The sequence below is a fragment of the Balaenoptera ricei genome, chromosome 7 (assembly GCF_028023285.1).
Source record: "Balaenoptera ricei isolate mBalRic1 chromosome 7, mBalRic1.hap2, whole genome shotgun sequence".
NCBI classification, from domain to species: Eukaryota; Metazoa; Chordata; class Mammalia; order Artiodactyla; family Balaenopteridae; genus Balaenoptera; species Balaenoptera ricei.
In genome coordinates this window covers 31,498,617-31,523,649 of record NC_082645.1, presented here as the reverse complement: position 1 = coordinate 31,523,649, position 25,033 = coordinate 31,498,617, and the positions used below count along the sequence as shown (strand labels likewise).

At 33.9% G+C, this 25,033-nt stretch overlaps 1 protein-coding gene across 1 annotated transcript in view; it reads left to right on the top strand.

The window, feature by feature from the left end:
* LRP1B (LDL receptor related protein 1B) overlaps positions 1 to 25,033 on the top strand; it is a 1,532,882-nt gene that overhangs the window by 1,435,294 nt on the left and 72,555 nt on the right. Inside the window, exons 81-83 of the mRNA XM_059927092.1 lie at positions 996 to 1,121; positions 7,934 to 8,098; positions 19,669 to 19,830. Of these exons, the coding sequence (XP_059783075.1) occupies positions 996 to 1,121; positions 7,934 to 8,098; positions 19,669 to 19,830 (453 nt within the window). The remainder of the gene's footprint in view (positions 1 to 995; positions 1,122 to 7,933; positions 8,099 to 19,668; positions 19,831 to 25,033) is intronic.

The following is a 25,033-nucleotide window of genomic DNA, read 5'->3' as shown; positions in this document are numbered from 1 at the left end:
TGAGTTCACCCTTCAAAAAACTGTTTCAGACTTACTTATAATTACTCTTTATGACAAATAAAAAGGGATTTAACCTCATTTGGTATGATGGTCTGGAAAGGTAACAATTGATATTTACCAAATCAGTTTGGAAACAGATTAAAACAACATATATACCCCTAAAACCTTCCTGAAATTCTATTCAGTGTTTTGCTACTCTTTGCTAATGATCTGGCACATATGGTTCCAAGGTTATTATGAGGACATTCCCTCTCATCCTCTAGTTCTGTTTGATTCATATTCATAGTCAAATATTTCCACCTTCATAAAAAATAAATAAATAAAAGTCTGCCCTAAGTATAATAGGTGTTTGATTAGTGGTTCTTAGAGCATGAAAGCCACTTTCATAGTCACCATTTCACTACCTAGGTACCATTTCTGTTTCATTCTAATGACAGATCCTGCATGGAAAGCCACGCAGCAGCGGTGGCTGCAGAGGATACCGACTGGATAGAAATATAGACAAAACTAAACGTGGTACCCATTTATCCATGCGCACAAACTCCTATCTGATGGAAAGGACACCGTATTAAACATGTTTTTTAGGGAAAAAAGTCATGTTTTGTTTGTGTTCTGACAGACAACTACATATGGATTTTAAGCCTTTGTAAATACCGGGAAGGGGGGGGGGTGCTGTTTCTGTCTGTTAAACCAGTTTTGAAACTACCTAAATTTGCCGAAGGAAAAGTGACAAAGTAGGTGCTTGAATAGTTTATTCTCCCTCATGGGAAATGTAAAGTAGGGTAAAGTTTCTATTAATGATAAATGTTGGGTAGTAATTTCTTTTCATCTATAAAGGAGAATTGGAATATTGAAATAAGATACTCCCAGTAAAAATTTGATGTTATTTCTTTTCAACATTGCTAATTCGTCATTTCACCTTATTGAATTTTATGTTTTTGAAACCTATTGTATTTATAGTTATGTGTTTCTTTCTTTTGTTTTGTTTTGATCAGTACCCAATCCATGCTCGGATCTAGCATGTGAATTCCTCTGTTTGCTGAATCCCTCCGGGGCCACCTGTGTGTGCCCAGAAGGAAAATATTTGATTAATGGCACCTGCAATGATGACAGCCTGTTAGGTAGGTAAACTTCATTATTCTGTAAATAATGAATTACTGTGTACAGTAAATGTTCACAACTACTGAAACTGAGCAGTAATAGCTACTCAGTCATCACTGATATCATTTCCATGATATCACTGGTTCTTGAATGCCTGTGTAAACTATTCTTTTCTCTGATGGTGACTTTCCGTCAGTTCTTTCTACATTTGTTCACAAAGCTGCATTGAGCACTTACTATGCATCGAAGACTAGATTAAGAACTTTGATGTCACACACAGGATCAAGAGACCTGTTTATATAGCTCCTGTATCAGTAAAGATAATGATATTTCTGATGGTGCCATTCTGCTATTAGTTTAAACCCAACTCCCAAATCCATTTATTCATTTAGCAACTTTATATATGTTTTGGGTGCCAACACTAATTTAGAAACTGATGATTAATTTAGAAAATAAATCTTAGTTTCCTCTGTGTAAAATTTGATTAACAGTAAATACTACTACTACTACTACTACTAATAAATATTTTGAGGGCTTGTGAGCAAAGCATAACACTGATTTAGAAACAAAGGACTAAGTTAGAAACAAAACTGAAAATATTTCTTCATTCAAGAAGTTTATATTTTAGAAGCTAGAGGTTGGAACAAACATTTAAAAACTTGAAACATTATTTCAGATGCTAGTATGTATTAAATAGCAAAACAGAAAAAATCAAATGAAAAAAATCAAAACTGAAAATAATGTGATGGGAAAGGGAAAGAGATGTCTCTTGGATATCCAGGCAGACTTTCAATAAGCTTCCTCATATTCAAGACATTAGCCATAATGGGAAAAAATGCTACTAAGAGAAAAGAAAATCAACACATTAATTTTATGTCACAGACAAAAATGCAGTGCTCCAAAAATCACTTGAGGGTCACAGCAAACATTTTTCCAGTGAGATACACACTTAGGATCTCTTCATAGCAGGGCTTCCTACCCGTTGTATTTCTCTGTTTGAATGAACTCCTCATGTAAACACAGTGTCTTTGCCCTCAGTCAGCATCTCTACCCCCATATCATTGTCTCATTGTTCTCTGCTGGGGGTTATGCCAGCTGAAGACTTTTGCCTTTCCAAAGGCACTCAGTGTCTAAAACTGTCACAGCTCTTTCATTTAATATGTATTTTTAAGCATTTGATATGCAAAGCGGAAGAGGTTGAAAAGATGAAATGATGAATGACACAAACACCGATAAATACTTATGTGAATAGTGATATAAGCCACAAAAGAGAAAGACTTTATACTATTATGAGGAATTAGATGATTATCCAGTTAGAGAATTGATTAGAATTTCCTATAGAATATGACATTAGAACAAGATCTGCAAAGATAGATTATATTTAGATTAAGTAGGAATGAAGGAGGAGGACACTGAGACAGAGGAAACTGTCTGAAAAGTCACGAAAGCATGGACTGTAAAGAAAATAATGAGTCATTTATTCCAGTTAGTGTGTAGGATGTGCCAAGTGCTGTTGTGGGTGGCAGTTGGAACATTCTTAACGGAGAGCTAAATATGAATCACGATTGGTATTTTGGATGGGTACTTTAGTGCCAGTCATTGAAAAGGGATGCTGTCACTGGTACTAGGGTGCGCCCTTCCTCTACCAATTCTCCCAACTAGAGTTGCCATGATCTCAATTGTGATGGTAGAATAAGAGAATTAAATGAACACTTTCAAACATTATCAGGTACGTTTTCCACTCACTGCTCTGACACAGTCACAAATTCTATACTTAACATCTCAGAAACAGATTCTTAAAAACGTCAACAACTCCTTCCTTGTGGAAGATGTGCCTCATTTTCACTCGTTCCACATATACCCATAAGCAGTGCTCTCACATATGCCTCCTATGTGCCATGTCTACTTACACTATTGTTTGTGTGGGAGAGACCCCTGGGAGAGAGATGAGTATTCTGCACAGAAGTACACAGCTTATGCTACCAGTGTGACTTTTACAGTGGTTCAGATATTATAAGTGTTTTTTTTTTTTCTTATGGTCAAGTTGCAGACAGCTTTTCTTGTTTTTCTTTTATGAGTAAATAAGACTGTCTCTTCTACATAACCTCCCTTTTTCCTCTTTGCTTAATGCAAATAATTTATTCAATAATACAAAATCAACAAATATACAGGAAGAACATGGTCTGGAGTAGAGCTGAGGTGGTGCTTTGGATTAAGCCAAGATCTATCACTTAACTAATATGTTTGGCCCTGTACTGCCTCAGTCTCAGTTCCTTCTGTGTAAAATTGGATTAACAATAAATACTACTACTACTGCTAGTAATAATAATAAATACCTTGAAGGCTTTTGAGCAAGGCATATTTTAAGTATGTTATATATATATATATAATTTCATTTAATCCTCACAAAACTCCAATGATATTATACTGTCATTGCCCCTATTTTTACAGATAAAAAATTGAAGTATGGAGAGGCTCAATTGACTGCCTAACAATACTTAATAATGGTGGTACTCTAAGGTGGACCTAGGCATTTCACACTCTTAATCATCACATAATACACTCCAGTGTCTTCAAGTCATCTAAAGTACCCATGTCCAGAGTCATTGGAAATACTAGAAATAACATACAGAAAGTGCCTAGTGCAATGCCTTGCAAAAAGTAGACACACAGCACTCTAAAATAAATCTGTCATGAAGTAAGCAAGAAAATGAAGCTATTACCAAATTGTATAGTTTTATGTTTTAAATGAGGAAGCATTTTGTCTAAATATACAACGATCTAAAACTTTTTTAGAAATTTTAGTTTTACTATTTCAATCCTGCTTGAAAGGCAGGGTTACAGAAACCTCCTCAGTGTTTATTTTATAATTTAAAAGGAAATCTTATATTTTAAATAATCTGAGTGTTAAAAAGTATTCACACTGGCCTCTATATATGAGCCTTGGTTAATGGATGGCTTGGACCACTTCGGTTAGGAATATAAATAAGTGGATTTTAGAATTATTGATTGGTGAAGATAAAAGCCAATTAATTTTTTCCTGACATTAACATTTGATGTAGCCCACTTTTTCAGCTCTTTATAATTACTTGCCTTTCTCTAGCTGCTATTGTTAAATGATGAGCACACTGAGTATCTTTAATCGTCATGTAAGAAATTTGAAATTCAAATGTTATGCATTCTTGGAGAACTATTCACCTGCTCTTCCCTATAGTTGATTATAATTGCTGGAGCTTGGCTTCTGGAGGTGATTTAGTTATTGACAAAAGCAGCTTCCTTTTTCATTATAGAACTATTACAGTTAGGTTTTGAAAGCATGTAACACTACTTCCATTTCAGCAGGCAGTGTTATATTTTTAAAATTTCTGGTGCCTAACGAGGCACATTATAGAAATGCACCTGTCCTAACATGTAGAGATTTTGAATATCTATGTATTTTTACACAGAACATCTACAGGTGAAAATGAGCCCTCCCGTAACAATCCTAGCTGTGATCATAATACCTTAAATACTGATCTTCCTTGTTCACATTCACAACTCCAGTTAGGATATTTCATGCTGAATGAGTTAGAAATGTTTTGGTAAATTTTAAACTGAGCAAGCATGTTTCACTCGAGATCTTTCTTGAGAACGTGACCTCTATATTCAACTCTTTGCTAGAGATTCCCTCTTGCATTTATATAGATATCTCCAATTTAATATGTTCAAAGATAAAACAACACTTCAGGTCCTATTGCCCTCATGTTAGAAACTGAAGAATTATCCTTGGTTTTTCCTTTCCTCTGATGTGATTTTTATCTTCTAGTTACCTTTAGAATATGTCTACATTATCTATCCCACATTACTCTATTTTAGGCCATCATCTTATCTAGCCTGGACAATTTAAACAGAGTCCTAATAGTCCCCCTGCTTTCAGTTTAACCCCTACCAGTACAGTCATTCTTGGACTTTTTAGACTTTTCAAAGACCTAACGTTGCTATGGGGGCAAACTCTAACATCCAAGGATCTCCTATGACACTCTGCTTATCTCTTTAAATTCACTTCTCTCTTTCAGTTCCTGCCTTCACACTCTGTAATCCAGGTCCAGTCACAGTAACTTTCATTCAGTTTCAACAATGCTCACCTTCTGGTATTCATAGATGCCACTCCGTGTGAGCTGTATTCTCAGTGCGCCTTATGGGCACTCAATACATAATGCTGAATAAGAGTGTTACTGGGTAATTTACCTAGTAAGTTCCTCAATTTCCTGTTGAAATTTAACAATACACCTTGTAGACCCAGATCGCAGGTCTTCATCCTCGTACTATTCTAGTATGGCTAGAACTCAAGTTCTCATTTGTGTGTATGTGTATGGTATATACTTATATACTTAAAAATTTACAAAGTTTTATAATTTTAACTTTTACTTTCCAGTTTCTTATTTAATTTAATATTCACAACAAACCTATGAGTTAAGTTGCACATTTGTCCTTAAGGCTATCTTAAAGTAGAAATAACTAAGGCTCAGATAGGTTAATTGATATGCCTAGTAAGGGGCAGAACTAGGACTTAAAAACAGGTCTCACTACATCAACTGTCATTTTCTTTATACTCTGTGTGTATAGTGCCTCATGAGAGAGTCCTTCATATTACAAATGCAGACTTTAGTAATGCCAACCTGAAGCCTCCCTACATGACTAAGTATTGGAAACTGCAATGCCGAAAATCTCGAAATTTGTCTGACACTGCTGATAGTCTCTGTTTATGACAGTGGTTATGATACTTGAATTATTGTGTCATTTGAAGTCACTGAGGCTCTTTAAGAGGTTTTTGTGATTATTGCAACGATAATTATTCAAGCTTCTGTTATGTCTGTGCCAATGCATCTTGAGTGAAGAATATAGACTGTTTTGATTTTATTTTATTTCATATAAAATAAGCGTGACTTTAGAAAAGGTATTTTTTGAATAGAATGCTTCTTAAAATATTGTCAATTGTCTTTGTTCCATTGGACATTATGTCCTGCTCTATGTAGAGCAGTATTTCTAATGGAGCAAAGCCATGTCTATACATACAGAAAAATAATGTGGAAAATGATTCCAAACCAATCTTTATCATAAATCAGACTCATCATATTTTTAAAAATGATTTTGTGACCCCAAGGAATGACCATCCTTTCTTTCTCTCAGCCAAGATGTATTATATAGGCAGATTGTGCTTAATTATTTTATATATGGAAATAAATATTTCTGACACTGTTTTATCACCATCTTGTATCAAATCTAAGTAATTTTTAGTTTTGTGTGTTAATATATAGTTGATAAGGATGTACATCAAAGAGTATCTTTTCATTTAAATGTTTCCCTATCCTAAAAATTATATGTATATATGTTTTTGTATATGCACACTATACTATATATATGCACTATACATACTATATATATACTCCCTACATACGAACAAGTTCCATAAAGAGAGCATGTTTGTAAGTCCAATTTGTTTGTAAGTAAAACAAAGTTAGCCTAGGTAGCCAACTAACACAGTCAGCTATATAGTAGCATACTGAAATAGGTTTATAATAATTTTCACACAAATAATACATAAAAAACAAACACGGGCTTCCCTGGTGGCGCAGTGGTTGAGAATCTGCCTGCCAATGCAGGGGACACGGGTTCGAGCCCTGGTCTGGGAAGATCCCACATGCCACGGAGCAACTAGGCCCGTGAGCCATAATTCCTGAGCCTGCGCATCTGGAGCCTGTGCTCTGCAACAAGAGAGGCCATGATAGTGAGAGGCCCGCGCACCGTGATGAAGAGTGGCCCCCACTTGCCACAACTAGAGAAAGCCCTCGCACAGGGACAAGGACCCAACACAGCCATAAATAAATAAATAAATAAATATAATTTAAAAAAAAAAAAAAAAGGAAAGGACACGCACCTAGAAAAAAAAAAAAACAAACACAAAAAAAATAGAGAAAACATTTTTAATCTTACAGTACAGTACCTTGAAAAGTATAGTAGTACAGTATAACAGCTGGCATACAGGAGCTGGCATCGAGTGAACAGGCAAGAAGAGTTACTGACTGGAGTAGGGAGAAGAGGTGAGAGATGGTAGAGCTGAAGGATCTTCAGCAACAGGAGATGGAGGGCAAGCTGCTATTTCACTCATGCCTGACGTTCAGTACCAGCTTCATCACTGCTGCTTTTACGCTTGCTTCCGGACATCCTGGGCTTGAAATAAAGATACTGTACTACTGTACTCTATACAATACTGTACAGTAAAGTACACAAAAGCACAACCACTTGTAGAGGATACAGGCACGTGACAAAGTACACCAGGCATGTGAACTAACTTACGTGTTTGGACATGCAAACACACGTTGGCATCTTTGGAAGTTCGCAACTTGAAGGTTTGTATGTAGGGGACTGTATATATATTTATCTTACATATTTCGGTTTGGTTTAATATCAAACACTTCTAAAAACTAGGCCATGTTTGCCCATATCATGAAAAAACCCATATTGGTTGGAAAATATTTTATTTTTAGAAAGTTTCAGTTGGTTTTATTGTTTAATGTTTTAACAAATGTAAGAAATGGTAAACAATGCCTTAAGCCTAAAAAAGAATAAAAGTTAATTCAATATTTGTGTTCACCATTCAACAATGGTTGAAATCTATTTCTCTATTTTCAGATAGTATTTTGCTTCTTCTACTTTTATATTAGGGGTATTTATTTTTGGAATTTTATGGAAAAAAGTGAATCTTTGTATTTAATTTTTCTTTATTTGAAGTTTTCTTATTCTACCACCTACTGAATGGCATGCTAATTTGTACATTTCTTCTTATAACCAGATGATTCATGCAAACTGACTTGTGAAAATGGAGGAAGATGCATTTTAAATGAGAAAGGTGATTTGAGGTGTCACTGTTGGCCTAGTTATTCAGGAGAGAGATGTGAAATCAACCACTGTAGCAACTACTGTCAAAATGGAGGAACTTGCGTGCCATCAGCTCTAGGTAAATAATTGAGTGGCATTTGTATATTCAAATCATCTGTAATTTTCCTTATATGTGAAAAATCTACAGCAAATACTTAATGCTATGAATATAATTCCTGGTGTCTTAATAACAACTACATTAACAAAAATTAAATCTAATAATTAATTCAACGTAATCAGTGGCATTTTTTCTAAATTGAGTATATCAATCGAAGTCCAAGTCACAAAAATTAACAATAATAATGATCATTATCTTGTGTTAAGTGCGTACCATTGACAGGGCTCAGTTCTCATAGATATTCTGACTCTGGCTTAAAATGATGAGGCAAAATCAGTTTTACAACCCTTATCTATTTGACTCCAAAATCTGTTTTTTTTTTTTTTAAATTGAAGTTTGCCTAATGCTAAAACTCATGTTATTAAAAATTAGATTTATTTTATATATATACATACTATATCAGTACATCTTAGAGCATCATAATTTCCATCTAAAATCATAACTACTCTGTTGGCATTGCAATGTAGTATATTCAAAACATATTGCTTTGAAAACATCAGTTTACTACATATTAGGATATACTTGAGATTCTTATTAATTTATGCTATATCTATGCTCGCCAAAAGTGTTTTCTACAGCACATAAGTGAATACTAAAACATATTTTCCTACTGACTTCTATTAAATTTAAAATATGTTCCCACTGGAAAAAAAATTAACCATAATACATAATAAAAATATAATTTGCAAATTCCAGTATTAGTGCAAAGAAGATATGCAACTATTAGAGTGAAATCTATGTACATTTAATTCTCCTACGATAACTGCAGATTTAGGTAGTCAGATGGAAAAGCAATCCATATGATCTTCACATCCCATATATGGTTAATTTCTTTCTTACTGGGATTTCTCACTGCTTCTATTGCTTAAGCTATTCCTTAAAGTATTTAGCATAATGCTAACTGAAAGAGCCACATGAAGAAGCATTTTCAATGGAGTTCAGGAGAAGCAAGCTGTTTTCTGATTTGCATTCTAAGAGTAAAAGCAATACTATTTCTTTGATAGTTTGATAGTTTTATACTTATAAATATTTTTGACTTATGATTAATTGATAATTAAGATAATTGTAACTACTCAATAGAATTCTGAAAAAATATTCAGCAGGTTGATTGAACTAAAAAAGGCACTAGGAGTCTTACTACATATATTCATTCTGCCTGAGGGGGAGCTAGTCCATAAAGTATATTCTATTGCTATGGGAAAAACTGTAGTACTGAGACCTTCACTGAATATGCAAATGAGAATCCATTGAATGTATGGTAAAAGGGTGTGACCTCTAATTATATTTTAGCAACACACATACCACTTAGCTTTAGAGAAGAAGCTTCTCTTATGCAAATGAGTTGTTTAGGGTTTTATTATTTAATTGTTAACTTAATTTTCTCATTAAGATAAAAAAAATCTTTGGGTTGTGACCAGATGATTTTCTTATATTTATCTTTGGAAATATTTAAGCCAGCTAGATAAAGAGTTTGGCACTCCAAACTATGGCTACCTATTCAACCTGCAATCAATGCACAGGGACAAATCTCTGTGAAACACTGAATTTGCTATCCTGTTAATGGATCCTGAAATATATATAAATACAGCACAACTTTTGATGTTTCATTCAAATCATTTGTCCAGACCTTGCTGCATTCTTAAAATCCATAGTATATCAAGTTTATCTATGCACCCAGAGTATTAGATCTTGATTTACATAGATAATATGTTCAGAAAAAATTATATTTCAAATTAGTAATATAAATGAGTTCTCATATGAATTCAACTTGAGATATAGCCATGTAGTTGATTGTCTTATAGCATCTAATAATTAATAATAATATAATAGCTAATTAAGTCATTTACAAAGCATTTTTTACTTTTAAAAATGTGGTTTTATAAAACATTGTTTGATATTATAGACTGTAGAACCTCATTATCTCCACACAAATGTTAATTTGTGAAACAAATCCCAGTGGGCAACTCATAGATTTATTCATTGTTGGTTTACTTACAGTTAAGCCTTTGGCAGACTCCTATGTGGACACTATATAACTAGGGTTTGGGGCAGCCTTAATTAAACTTCATAAGTTTGTGACAGTTGTATAGAACTATAATAATTGAACAAAGGAAATGTCACCAGTTAATTAAAGGCACACATCTGAGAGGCGTAATTAAAATTTTACATGTAGGAATAAATTTTTCCTCATTCCTTAAGGTTTTTTGTAATAAAGAAAACTAAAAACTAGATATATGAGCTGTATCCATATAAGAAGGTACTACAAAATGAAACAGCTTGACATTGATTATATCAACAAGGATCCATGTAGTTAATTTCTGTGACCTGCTCATAGGAGGATACATTTAAGATAAAGTTTGCATTGGCAAAGCAATGGAAAATAGAATAAAACATTGAATTATTCAATCATTTTATATAGAAAACAGAGTATAATTTATGGAATTATTTTTTCATCACAGATATAATGGATATTTATGTAATTATATGTACAATTAATCTTCACTTTTATGAATATTTATTCTCTAAGATACGTTCATTCTGTGTGGTATTTTCCATACTCTTATAGATCTGTTATTTAGACTTTTAATGTTTCTATCAAAATGAATCAGGGTTTTCTACACAATTGATTTAGAGGAATGGAGCAAGAAATTTTGTAAATTTGGGAAAATATTCTCAAATACTCCCACTCAAAGTTTGGAATTATGCATAAAGAAAGGCAATTCTAATTTGGGAAGTTTAAATATATGTAAAACTGGCTAGGTGAAGAGATGATGGTGCAATTTTTTATAGTAGGCAATTCATTTGTATTGAATTATTTAAATGAATTCAACAAGAAGACAGCAGAAGCTCTCTTTGTGGTGCCCTCTGTCACCACATCTGTGTATTTTGGCAGTGAAAGATTTTATTCCCAGAAATGAAGCCAGAGGAAAGAGGGCTCCCTTGAGGAAAGAAAAAAATCAAAATCTTCTCACTGCAATGGAAAGGGCCCTTATAATAGCCAAGTAGATGGAGATAACTTTCTATCTCATTTATTCAAGATCTTTCTGTCCAGACAACTGCCCCAGATATGTTGGTAGCATATGTGACTGCCATCAATTATGATCAAATATGATAGCCCTAAAAATGTTTGCTCAAAGGCAAGTTAAGCTAGGAAATTTGGGGCACCTTCGAAACAGCATGAAACAGATGATGAAACATATATACTGATGTCTCTCAAGTCACATATATATCTGGGCTGTAAAGTACACAGTCACCTAATTAATATCTTGATAAAGGGTGAACATACATTTAAACAGTCCCTCTTTGTTTTTCTTTCACTTTATATTTAAATGAGGGCTGTTTTTAATTTAAATTAAGCTTGATGTCTTAGCTCCCTTAACATAGATATTGATTATATTTAGAAAGTGGTAAAAGCTGGATATTTGGTCCTATTTGCTTTTTAAGAATCCAAGAGAATAAGTTGAAAATATAAAATTGAAAACATAAAATAGTACATATAGTTTAACAAATAAGCAACATAGGAATATGTAGCTATGACAAATCAATGGAAAAAACACACAAAAAACATAAGGAGCAAGTGGCAGAGCATGCACATATATGAACACAAACATATATAAAAGCAGAGAAGAGAGGGAAAAGAGGGAGGAGGAGCCCAGTCAGACATAGGTGAAACCAGCATTCTTAAATCAGTACCAGAAGAAAATGTTCATGGTACAAGCCTTGCAGCAAGCAATTTTGAATTACTCAGCAAGAGTTGCAGGGCAGAAATAGACATACATGTAGAGAACAAACGTATGGACCCCAAAGTGGGGAAAGCAGCGGCGGGGTGGTGGTGGTGGGATGAATTGGGAGATTGGGATTGACATGCATACACTAATATGTATTAAATGGATAACTAATAAGAACCTGCTGTATAAAAAAATAAATAAAATTCAAAAATTTAAAAAAAAACAAAAAACAAAACAAACAAGAAAGTTTCAATGTCCTTTAACTAAATAATGTCACTTTTAGAAATATATTCCAAAGGATTACATAATAATAAAAAGTAAAATATTTAGAAGTGAAAATGTTCAATGTAGTATTGTTCATAATATAAAATTGGAGATAAAAACCTAAATTCAAGTAGTTAATATATAAAATATAGCATATCTAAAAGATGAATGTTATACAATAAACAAAACTATAATTGTAAACTATATAGTAATAGAGAAAAATATTCACATTTTATTTTAAAGTTAAAAAGCACAAGAAAAAACCTGCTTGTATACTATGAGCCCAATATGGAAAAATTGCATATGTAATAGGTCCTTCATTATACTTCCGTATTTTCTAAATGTTCCACCATGCTTTATTGTTAGAATCAGAAATTAAAATAACACTACTTATTATCATTGTCAGGATCATGATAATTAATATATATTGGACTGCTTACTAAGTGCCAGTCACTGTTCTTGGTCCTTGAATCTTCATAACAAACCTATGAGAGAATGAAAGTAAGATTCTCTCTAATCGTGCTGCTGGCTTCATGAGTCATAGTTACTGGTTCATTTAGACCATATGGTGAGAGCAGTACTGAACTATTTAGTCTTATAGCTCTCTAGGCTAATGTCAGAAGGTTTGAGTTGGCTTACTTGTATTCACAGAAAAGACAAAAATGTTTCAGTCTCATTTCCACAATGCTGGCTAAAAATGAACGTTCCATAAGTATAAATAGATTGTGACCTATAATTTGAAACATGTCAGAATATATTAAGTAGTACCTGGCGGGGAGCTGGATAAAGCCCACGGTTCTTTCTTTTCTTTGTCAGGCTTTGCTGAATAGTTCTCTGTAATCTTTGTAATACTTAAGACTACCCAACAGCTATAGTCAACCTGCTAAAATTATGTATAAACGGGCACTCACTTTCAGTCCAGAAAAACATTATATTAAGTGGAAAAGTGGAATGTCAAATCTCTTTATTGAAAAGACTAGCAATTTTTTAAAGCATTCAAAACTTTTATTACTTGAATCTAAGTCAGAAGTGAAGGCAGATTTCACAAAGGAGAGTAGTCTTGGGGGTTAGAGGTCAGGAGACAGGCTTTCTGATTGCAATCCAGTAAGTAACTGAATGATGCTATGATGGTTTGTCTCTTGGCTTATTATTTTATTCTGTAGGAAGGAACAAGAATGTAGCTTTTGTCCAAATAGCAAAGACGTTTTGACTAAAGATGTATGTAACTTTTAGATAGCATTTTCAGAGAGGAACATTAAATGTAAATGTGTATAAATATGCCCTGCAGTTTAAATGTCAATTAAATGCTTTTATTACTTAGACTCAATGTGTGTGTCAGACTATTTGAACTAAACAATGACTGAATGCATAGAAAACTAGTTAGGTATAAAATGTTATAACCAGGGACAAAAATTTACAAGCACAAGACCAAGTTAAATAAGGTAAGCAGCATGGCTCACATAGAAAAATGAGTATGAATTCAAATAAATTGCTTAAAAAGAGAACCAATCAATAAGTTCACTAGCAGATATCTACCACTCAGAAATAATAAGTATAGTCATGGTCGCCTAAGAAATTCACACGTAATTACTTTTACTAGCATTCTTTCATCACAATCAACCACATTTTTTTCTTAAATTTATTTTTTTAATTTTATTTTTTGTTGAAGTATAGTTAATTTACAATGCTATGTTAGTTTCAGGTGTACAACAAAGTGATTCAGTTATATATATATTATTTTTCAGCTTCTTTTCCCTTAAAAGTTACTACAAAATACTGAGTAAGCCGTACATCTTCAAGTGTTGTGTTTAGACAGAAAAAAGAGTTATAATTTATTTGTCCAATATTGAGCAGAGAGGTTATTTTGCCTACTAAAATCATACAATATCAATTAAATCAAACTGATGAGTAGCATTTTTATAATCAGCTTAAAAACTGTTTATTAAATAAAGCTAGATTTTAAAGACACACTTACAGTTTTAAATCAAGTTATTGAAAAATGCCAACAACATACACCTTAATAATATTCAAATGAAAATATATGCTTTTGAGAAACATATTGATTGATATATTACTTGACTAAAAGCTACCCAGCAAATTTTACTCTAAAATTATTAGCAAGTATGCAGCAATTCAATAATTATAAAATTTTGAAAATTTTACAAACATAATTATTGTCATATTATAGTGACTACTATAATTGAATTCTCAATTCAAATGCCAAGGATTCTAGTAGCTTCCTTAATTATATTATTTTATTTAATTTGAAACACTCTATGTGGCATTTTTTAGATGTAAGCTAGCATGATTAAGTAAGAAAACTAACATCTGAGAACATAGATTATGTCAAAGTCACTTCTCTAAGACATTATCTATTATCACTGAAAATCATCAGTATTGTCTGCCCATATCAGAGAAATTTCTTTGAGTATATAACTAAAGATAACATACAGTTAAAGATTCATTTATCTAGATGTAAATTGTAACCACGTCACATAAATTCAATGCTCATTTCACAGGGACTAGTGATAAATCTTTATGATATCCATATAATTACTTATATAATAGAAAAGATTTCATTGTTGTTATGTATATTAAAATATACTGTTTTGAACTGATATATATAGATTACCTATAGGCATGTTTTGTTCAAAAGAATGAAAATGGAAAAAATGTGCATCAGGATTCCATATGGAGTTTCTTAACAAAGGCAAATGTACTCAGTGAAGTTTAAATAACGACCAAAATTGAGGATTTGTTTAATAGCAATACTAAGAGTAATAGTAATGCCAATGCTACTATTACTAATAAACCTACAATTATTGAGTACTTGCTATGTGGCGGGCATTGTGACAAGTGTTTTACCAGCTCATGGCAGGCATTGCTATCACCATTTTGCAGAATGAGATCCAGTGAGGATGTCTAAGTTTTCCAAAGCCACACAATTAATAAATATGTAACCAGGTTTCTTTCTCAGGTCTACCTGATTAAAAACAAAAAAACAAAAAAAAACCCAAGTAATTTAACTTTGTACCAAATTTATTTAATTACTATTAAATATTCTTATGAAATATTTTAGAATCAACCATTTTCACTGAGACCATGATTTTTGGTATATAAGGGCCATGCAAGAACAATGAAGTTTAGAGAACTCTATGAGATTCCAAGGCATTTCCATTTTTTCTTATGAGCATTATAATCTTCAGTTGTGCTAACAGATATTACTAATATTTATCATTGACTATAGATGGTTAGTGATTGTAGTTATGTATTTACCATGTTTGACATCAGCTATTACTGGTTACCTAGTTAAATTTCAAGAGTTTATTATTAATTTATGTTGTATGAAAATTTGCTGCAACAGTTTATATGAGATAAGTTTCCATTTATCTATAAACAGAAGTAATATATAACTACATTAACCTCCATTTATTATATGCATACATCTAGCAAGGCACTTGGTTAACGTGTAGTGTGGAACTTAATACGGCCCTGGGAGAGCCTTCAGTCTAGTGAAATCATGTGTGCTACTGAGGACAATGTTCATGAGAGGAATTTTCTCTCTCAGGGAGTCATGGGAGGAGTAGATGAACCTGTTGAACAGCCGGAGATATCCACACAGGGACGTAAAACAGGGAGTGAAAATGAAGGTCTGAAATTCAGGAAGGAGAATGAGCCCAGAGTCAAAAAATCAAGACCAAGACATTCATATAGAGAGATCATTACTGAAGCCATGAAATTGGATAATATCACCAGAAAGAGATAGAAAGAGAACATAAAGGCAATTATAAAAGAGCAGTCAGAGAAAAAGATAGGGAAATCAACAATGCTAGTGTCTTAGAAGCCAAGTGGAGATAAAATTTTCAAGTGCAGATATTAATAAATGTAAAATCAATGGAGAAAATTTGAGGAGGAGGAGGATTGAGGAGAAATCAGTAGATTTAGGGATTAAGAGATTAGAGGTAAGCTTTGCAAGAGTACACAAATATACAGTAAAGACAACACCAACATTAACTTCTCCATTCCTAATCCTTTCTTACCAACAGGGAATCAGAGTTGATTTGTAGGAGCAGTACTTACATGTTGAGAGATCTGGCCTCTCTTCAGAGGGAACAAAGAGAAGCAACAGATTGACCCATTATTTTGTATATTAAAAAATAAAAACTACAAACCCAGTGAAGGATTGGAATGTGACTTTATGATCGAAGATTTTACTTTGTCATATATTGGTAGAATTGGAAGCAGAAAGTGTAGCTTTCTTTCGAAAAAAGCTCGAGAATGTACCAAAATTTGAAGTTATACAAATAGATGGATGTGGCAAATATTAGGTTTGTTTTTGTTTGTTTTGTGTGTGTGTGTGTTCTTTCTTTTAATGTGTAGGATTAAGCATATTTAGAAGATAAAGAAGACAGAAGGACCCATTCTTCAAAGTTTAAAAATGTTGGAGTTTGAGATGAAGTTTGTGGGGAATACCTGTTCTATCCCAGCACTGCCACACAAACAAATTCAAATTTAATTGCATCTTAAATAAATAATGGAGATAAAGTGTGTAATTTAAGAAAATTTTCAGAATGGTTTTTCTAGAATGTTACAGTGCCTTTGTAGACAAGGGTCACAGAGTAAGTCATACCTGTAAGAGGTGAATCTCAGTAGGAATAACAATAATATTCAGAGCTAAAATGTAACTGATTGCTTTCTATGTGCCTGGCACAGTTAGAAATGTTTCTCATTTATTCTATGTGATTCTACACAACAACCCCATGAAGCAGGTACTATTATTATCCCCATTTTTACACATGAGGAAATAAACAGAGAGCTGATATTTGCCCATGGTCCCACACCAGTAATTGGCACAGATAGTCTATGAATCCAGGCACTCTTGACAACCTACACTGTTAAAGTGTTAGCTAAGAATGCTATAGGAACTAGACTGATTAGAGCCAGCAAACTCCTCCTTCCCCTTCTTCGTCAGGTCAATTGACGCTCTTTCTGATTGAGCTACCTTTACAGGCTGTCAGCTCTCCAGCTCCCTGGATGTATCACTGCTATAAATCCATACCTTAGTCATTGTAACAGTGCTGTTTCCTTTTCACATGGCAAAATCAAATTCAGCTACCTAAAAAATCTTTATAAAATGAATCCAGTGCAACTTGTTAGGGTGCACCCAGAGAGATTCTTGAAAATATTAGCTGGAACCCATTATAGAATTCTGCAGCAGATGGTTCATTTCCCATCAGCAAACAAAAGATCTGCTGTATCACCACATTGTTTCAAGTCAGATAATATTCTCCTGAATATGAAGATTTATACTTATCAAAAATAAATCTTCTCTTCAAAGGAAGAGAAAGTGGAGCTTTTTGAAAATAATTCAGCTGGAATCTAAATGATGAGAGGCATATTCTAGCTGGGGGACAAGCTGGTCACTCTGCCCTAGTTTCAAAACAGCTGTAGATGAGATGAAAGCATGGTGTCATTTCTCTGAGCGACTGGAACAGAGGAATTTTCAAGTGCCTTAGCAGGTTGGGTTGATTTCTTTCAAACTTCTATCATTTTACTTTTTTCACTCCTAGTTCTTTAAACAAAAAGAAAAACACCTAGAAATTAAGGTAGAAAAACTTAAATCTACAATGTATAAGTTGTACATTGTATGGCACTTTTTCTGATTGTTCTAATGCATTTTGATTTCCCCTTATACTTTCTGTACTGTTTGTTTCACATTTAGCTCATGTTAATTTGTGTTCCTGATTGTATGTTCTATTTCTCTGTAAGTCGTTCACTGGTTCTTGTTGATGTAGATGAATTACTTCTTTTATTCAGGGCTTTCATTTTGCTTAGTGACTATGTTCTAACAATTATCTATCCTCTTCATCTTCTACCATTATTCTCGTTTGTGTCTATTTGTCTATATGTAAGCAACAGCTAGAAAACTCACTACTTTCATAAGAAAAATATTTGGCTAAATGTTTTAAAGCAGTTTTCTGGCAATAAAAAAATATGAGGTTATTTTATACACATTACAGCTTTTAATGTGTATAAATTTTACCTTGTTTCTTAACCTATTAATAGGCATTTATCTGCCACCAAACTAAAAACACGTATAAATAAGTTTTAAAGCAATAGTACCCACTGTAAAAATGTATATAACTTTCTTCCTTGAGAAGCAATAGCTTCTAGCATTTGTAAGTGTGTGGAGGCCTTTCAAAGTAAAATAAATAAATAAATTGTGGAGCTCAATTTATTCATTTTCTTGGAAATGCAGGTGGATTTTATTTGGAGACGTTTTATTCACTTAAGAATGCTTTTCAAAAAATACATATGTATAGAATTGTCCTTCAAAGTAGAATGTAGAATCTATGGCAACAGAAAAAAAACTTTTATCACTTTTACACTTCAAGTTGTAAGCCTTACACTTATGCATTTTTCTGACCATTCTAATTATGTTGCATGTCTACAATGGTGAGAGAGGAGATGGTTGGATAGTCTCTGATACTAGACAACTAAATGACGTTTTCTGAGTCCTAGTTAATTGAGATCAATAACTGAATTTCTTTGTTATTCCCTTTCATGTTATTACTTTATATTTGTACAACCTCTAAACTTTATTCTGCCCCCATTACAAATGGTAGCCATTCATTTTGCTTTGTTTTCCTTCACTTCTCCTGCAGAGCTAATTCTAGACTCCATTTTCCACTCAGTTCTTGACAGTCCAGGCAGTTAGAGAGACTCATTCTTGACATAACAGTTAACTGTGTTATGTTCAAAACACCTTAAAGCATTGTTCACCGTTCATTGTGATGTTAGTTCCCACAGAACAAATAAAATATCCAAAGATGATCTGTCAGATTTGCTATTGTGTGCTATTAACATTAGATTTGTTAAATCATCTTTAGACTACAAGTGACAGTCCTTCACCATGAATAAAAATATAAAATGAAATAAAATAGAATTCAGTAAGTGCTTATATACTAAATGCAGTATGTGTATTTATATCAAATAAAATAACTAATATTCATAAATCTTATTACAGCTGACATGTCCACTTTAAACTTATTAAAATATTTATTTATAATAAGCCTAAGCTCATGTTTTATGTAGATACAGCAGTGATTGGTACCTGATGATTGAACACTGGGCAATATGATTGTCTCTATTTTATATTCTAATGGCCAACACAATCTGCATTACCACATGCATAGAACAAAAATAATTGAAAAGCAAAATGGACATGAAAACAGAAATACAAAGAATAACACAAGCACTTTAAAGCATAAAATGTATGTATGCATGTATAATTGTTCACAAAATGAGCTCTGATTATTTTACCTGATGTGAACCTGAGCGATCTTCTAACCTAGGCTTCGTTGGAACATGGGGAAGCTGAGACACAGAGAGGTCACGTTACTGTGTAAAGTCACAGATTAAGTAGTGGACAGACTTTGCCCCGAATACTGACTTCTTGATTCTTACCTAGTGAAGATTCCATATAAGTAAACAATTTTGTCAACTAATTGCCTTTTCATTACCTTTTTTTCCCAATAGGGAGACCCACCTGCAGCTGTGCACTAGGGTTCACTGGACCAAACTGTGGTAAGACAGTCTGTGAGGATTTTTGTCAAAATGGAGGGACCTGCAGTGTTACTGCTGGGAACCAGCCTTACTGCGACTGCCAGCCTGAACACACTGGAGACAGATGTCAGTACTGTAAGTGAAAGAAACGTCCACAAGACAGTCTGACAGCAGGCTGTGAGCTGTACATTAAGTAATCTTATCACCTAGATCTACACTCCCTCCATTACCTCAATTTCAGCCACTCCCTATTTTTCAGGTCCACCCCGTCACCCCAAATCTAACAATTCTTTACGTTGTTCCTCATCCATCTCTTATTTTAAAGATTCTGTTTTTTCCTTTCCCAGCTTAGATTCCATGGTCCATCATTGCAGTCATTCCCTTGTATACACCCTTAACAATCTTGCTCCCTCTCCCCTCTCTTGTACTTTTCTAGAAAACCATAACCATGGTTAAATCCAGTTCTTCATCTGTCCTGAACTAGCACCCCACCGCTGAATGCAACTGAAAAAAAAAAAAAATAGACTGGTCTAACTTGAGGTTTTATCACTAATCTCATATGGGCACTTACTATGGTTTCCACTGTATTTCATTAATCCATTAACCCTCCTAGATGTCTGTGTCACATCTTCTCCTTTCCCCCCAAACCTCCAATACCTGTGCCCCAACTTTATTCTCAGCTTAGGAACTTGCTTCCTATTTCATTAATAAAAAAAGAAGCTGTCTAAAGAAAACTGCCACAAGCTCCCACCACCAGATCCCTCAAATTACTTTGTCCTACACCACATCCTCTGTCTTCCTTCTTATGACTAGGGACCCATGCCATGTCTAATGCTACACTGTCCACTCCTACATTATATCCCTCTTAGATACTCATGGACACATCTCATACAACTGTCCCCTCTTTCTTCTGCCTTATCAGTGTTTTTCTTTTTACCTAGTCCTTTCTTTAGAAACTTTCCTTTGTGCTCACATCCCTTTCTAGCTACAACTTTATTTCCCTGCTCATTTGTTTTAACCTAAGGTATAGTTGCTCTACAATATTATATTAGTTTCAGGTGTACACATAGTGATTCAGTATATTTATAGATTATATACCATTTAAAGTTATTACAAAATAATGGTTATAATTCCTTGTGCTGTACAAAGTATCCTTGTCACTTATCTATTTTATACATAGTAGTTTGTATCTCTTAATCTGATACCCCTATCTTGGCCCTCCTCCCTTTCCTCTCCCCACTAGTTTGTTTTCTATATCCATGAGTCTGTTTCTGTTTTGCTGTATACATTCATTTGTTTTATTCTTTAGATTCCACATATAAGTGATATCACACAGTATTTGTCTTTCTCTGTCTGACTTATTTCACAAAGCATAATATTCTCTAGGTCCATCTACATTGCTGCAAATGGAAGAATTTCATTCTTTTTTCATGGCTGAGTAATATTCCATTGTATATATACATTTTCTTTATCTATTCTTCTGTTGATGGACACTTGGGTTGCTTCCATATCTTGGCTATTGTAAATAGTGCTGCTATGAACATTGGGGTGCATGTATATTTTTCAGTTAGTGCTTTCATTTTGTCCAGATATATACCCAGGACCAGAATCATATGGCAGTTCTATTTTTAGTTTTTGGAGGAACCTCCATACTGTTTTCCATAGTGGCTGCATCAATTTACATTCCCACCAACAGTGTACAAGAGTTTCCTTTTCTCCACATCCTCGACAATATTTGTTGTTTGTAGACTTTTCGATGATAGCCATTCTGACAGGTGTGAGGTGAGAGCTCATTGTTTTGATTCACATTTCTCTAATAATTAGTGATGTTCAGAATCTTTTCACGTTAACCATCTGTATGTCTTTTTTCAGAAAAATGTCTTTTTGGGTCTTCTGTCCATTTTTTAATCAGGTCGTTTGTTTTTTTAATGTTGAGTTGTATGAGCTGTTTATATATGTTCAATATTAACCCCTTATCAGTCATATCATTTGCAAATATTTTCTCCCATCAGTAGGTTGTCTTTTCATTTTGTCAGTGGTTCCCTTTGCTGTGCAAAGCTTTTAAATTTAATTAGGTCCCATTTTCTTTTGCCTTAGGAGACAGATCCAAAAAATATTGCTACAATTTATGTCAAAGAGTATCCTGCCTATGTTCTCTTAAAGTCTCATGGTTTCAGGCCTTACATTTAGGTCTTTAAACCATTTTGAGTTTTTTTTTTAACATATGGTGTGAGGCAGTGTTCTAATTTCATTGTTTTACATGTAGCTGTCCAGCTTTTTCAGCACCACTTGTTGAAGAGACTGTCTTTCTCCATTGTATATTCTTGCCTCCTTTGTAGTAGATTGACTGTAGGTGCATGGAGTTATTTGTGGGCCCTCTATTCTTTTCCATTGATCTATGTGTCTGTTTTTGTGCCAATACTACACTGTTTTGATTACTGTAGTTTGGAGTATAGTCTGAAGTCTGGGAAGGTTATACCACCAGCTTTGCTTATTTTTCCCCCCTCAGGATTGCTTTAGCAATTTGGGGTCTTTTCTGGGTCCATATAATAAATGTTAGAATTATTTGTTCTAGTTCTGTGAAAAACGTTATAGGTATTTTGATAGGGATTGCATTACATCTGTAAATAGCTTTGGGAAGTGTGGCCATTTTAACAATATTGATTCTTCCAATCCAAGATCATAGATATCTTTCCATTTCTTTGTATCATCTTCAATTTCTTTAAACAATGTTTTATAGTTTTCAAAGTATAGGTCTTTCACCTCCTTAGTTAATTTTTTTTAAATTTTATTTATTTATGTATTTATGGCTGTGTTGGATCTTCGTTTCTGTGCGAGGGCTCTCTCTAGTTGTGGCACGCGGGGGCCACTCTTCATCGCGGTGCGCGGGCCTCTCACTATTGTGGCCTCTCTCGTTGTGGAGCACAGGCTCCAGACGCGCAGGCTCAGTAATTGTGGCTCACGGGCCAAGTCGCTCCGCGGCATGTGGGATCTTCCCAGACCAGGGCTCGAACCCGTGTCCTCTGCATTGGCAGGCAGATTCTCAACCACTGTGCCACCAGGGAAGCCCCCTCCTTAGTTAATTTTATTCTTAGGTATTTTATTCTTTTTGATGTGATTTTTAAAAGGATTTTTGTTTGTTTTCTCTTTCTGATATTTCATTATTAGTGTATGGGAAAGCAACAGATTTCTGTATATTAATTTTGTATCCTGCAATTTTACTAAATTTATTTATTAGTTCTAATAGTTTATGGGTGGAGGCTTTAGGGTTCTCTACATAGAGTATCATTGTCATCTGCAAATAATGACAGTTTTACCTCTTCCCTTCCAATTTGGATACCTTTTATTTCTTTATCTTGTCTGATTGCTGTGGATAGGCCTTCCAATGCTATGTTAAATAGAAGTTGTGAAAGTGGGCATCCTTTTCTGTTCCTGAATTTCAAGGAAAGACTTTCAGCTTTTCACTGTTGAGTATGATGTTAGCTGTGGGTTTGCCATGCATGGCCTTTATTATGTTGAGATATGTTCCCTCTTTCACCATTTTGATGAGAGTTTTTATCAAGAATGGAAGTTGAATTTTGTCAAATGCTTTTTCTGTGTCAATTGAAATGAACATGTAATTTTTATGCTTCCTTTTGTTAATGTGGTGTATCAAATTGATATATTTGCAATATTGAACCATCCATGTATCCCTGGAATAAATCCAATTTGATCATGCTATATGATCCTTCTTATATATTGTTGGACTTGGCTTGCTAATATTTTGTTGAGGATTTTTGCATCTATATTCATCAAAGATATTGGCCTCTTATTTTCTTTCTTTCTTTCTTTCTTTTTTTTTTTTGGTAGTGTCTTTGTCTGATTTTGGTATCAGGGTAATGGTGGCCTCATAGAATGAATGTGGAAGTGTTCTGTCCTCAATTTTTGGAATAGTTTGAGAAGTATATTTATTAGCTCTTCCTTATATGTTTAGTAGAGTTTTCCTATGAAGCCATCTGATCCTAGATTTTGTTTGCTGGGAGTTTTTTTAAAAATTATTATTAGAAATTCAATTTACTACTAGTGATCATTCTGTTCAGATTATCTGTTTCTTCTTGATTTAGTCTTGGGAGGTGATTTGTTTCTAGAAAATTGTCCATAAATCTAGATTGTCCAATTTGTTTGCATGTAACTGTTTGTCATTGCTATTGGTTGTTATTTCTCCTCTTTCATTTCTGATTTTATTTGTGTCCTTCCTTTTTTTCTCGGTGAGCCTGGCTAAAGGTTTATCAATTTTGTTTATCTTTATCAAAAAACCAGCTCATGGTTTCATTGATTATTTTCTAGTTTCTTGTCTCTATTTTATTTATTTACTCTCTGGTCTTTATTATTTCCTTCCTGATACCCTTATGGGCATTTCAGGGTATATGACTCTTTATTTTTCTCTTGCTGCCTTTAGAATTATCTCTTTATCTTCAACTTTTGCCATTTAATTATTTGTCTTGGTATAGGTCTCTGTTTCACTTCATCTTGTTTGGGACCCTCTGTGCTTCCTATATCTAGATATCTGTTTCCTTCTTCAGGTTTTGGAAGTTTTCAGCCATAATTTCCTCAGATATATTTTCAATCTCTTTCTCTCGCTCTTCTCCTTCTGGGATCCCTATAATGCAAATGTTGGTATGCTTAACATTATTACAGAGCTCTCTTAAACTGTTTTCACTTTTTTTAAAACTTGTTTTTCTTTTTGCTGCCCTAACTGGGTGATGTCCAATCTTCTATCTTCCAGATCACTTACGCGTTCTTCTCTATAACTTACTGTGTTCATTCCTTCTACTGTGTTTTTATTTCAGTTATTGAATTCTTCATTTCTGATTGGGTCTTTTTTATAATTTCTTGTTCCTTGTTAAAATTTTCGCTGTGTTTATCTATTATTTTCCCTATTCAGTTAACAGTCTTATTACCAATGCTTTGAATTATTTATCTGGTAAATTGTTTATTTCTGTTTCATTATTTTTTTTCATGGTTTTTCTCTTGCTCTTTCAGTTGAGAATATTTCCCTCCCTTTTCATTTTGCTTAACTTTCTCTGCCTCTGTGAATTTTGTGAAACAATTACCTATTTCAGTCTTGAGGGTGTTCTTATATGGAAACATTTCTATACAGACTGTGTGTGCTCAGTGCCTTTGGTGGCAGAACTGGATTTGTCCTGTATGCAAGTCATGTCTTTCCTTAGGGTGTGCTGGCAGCTATCACCTTGGTAGGGGATGGGGATGGAGATGGAGGGGCTTCAGCTGGAGCTGGGTGTAAGGCAAGACTTTCTCTCTGCTTGATGGACATATTGGCCCTATCAGGGCTGGGGTC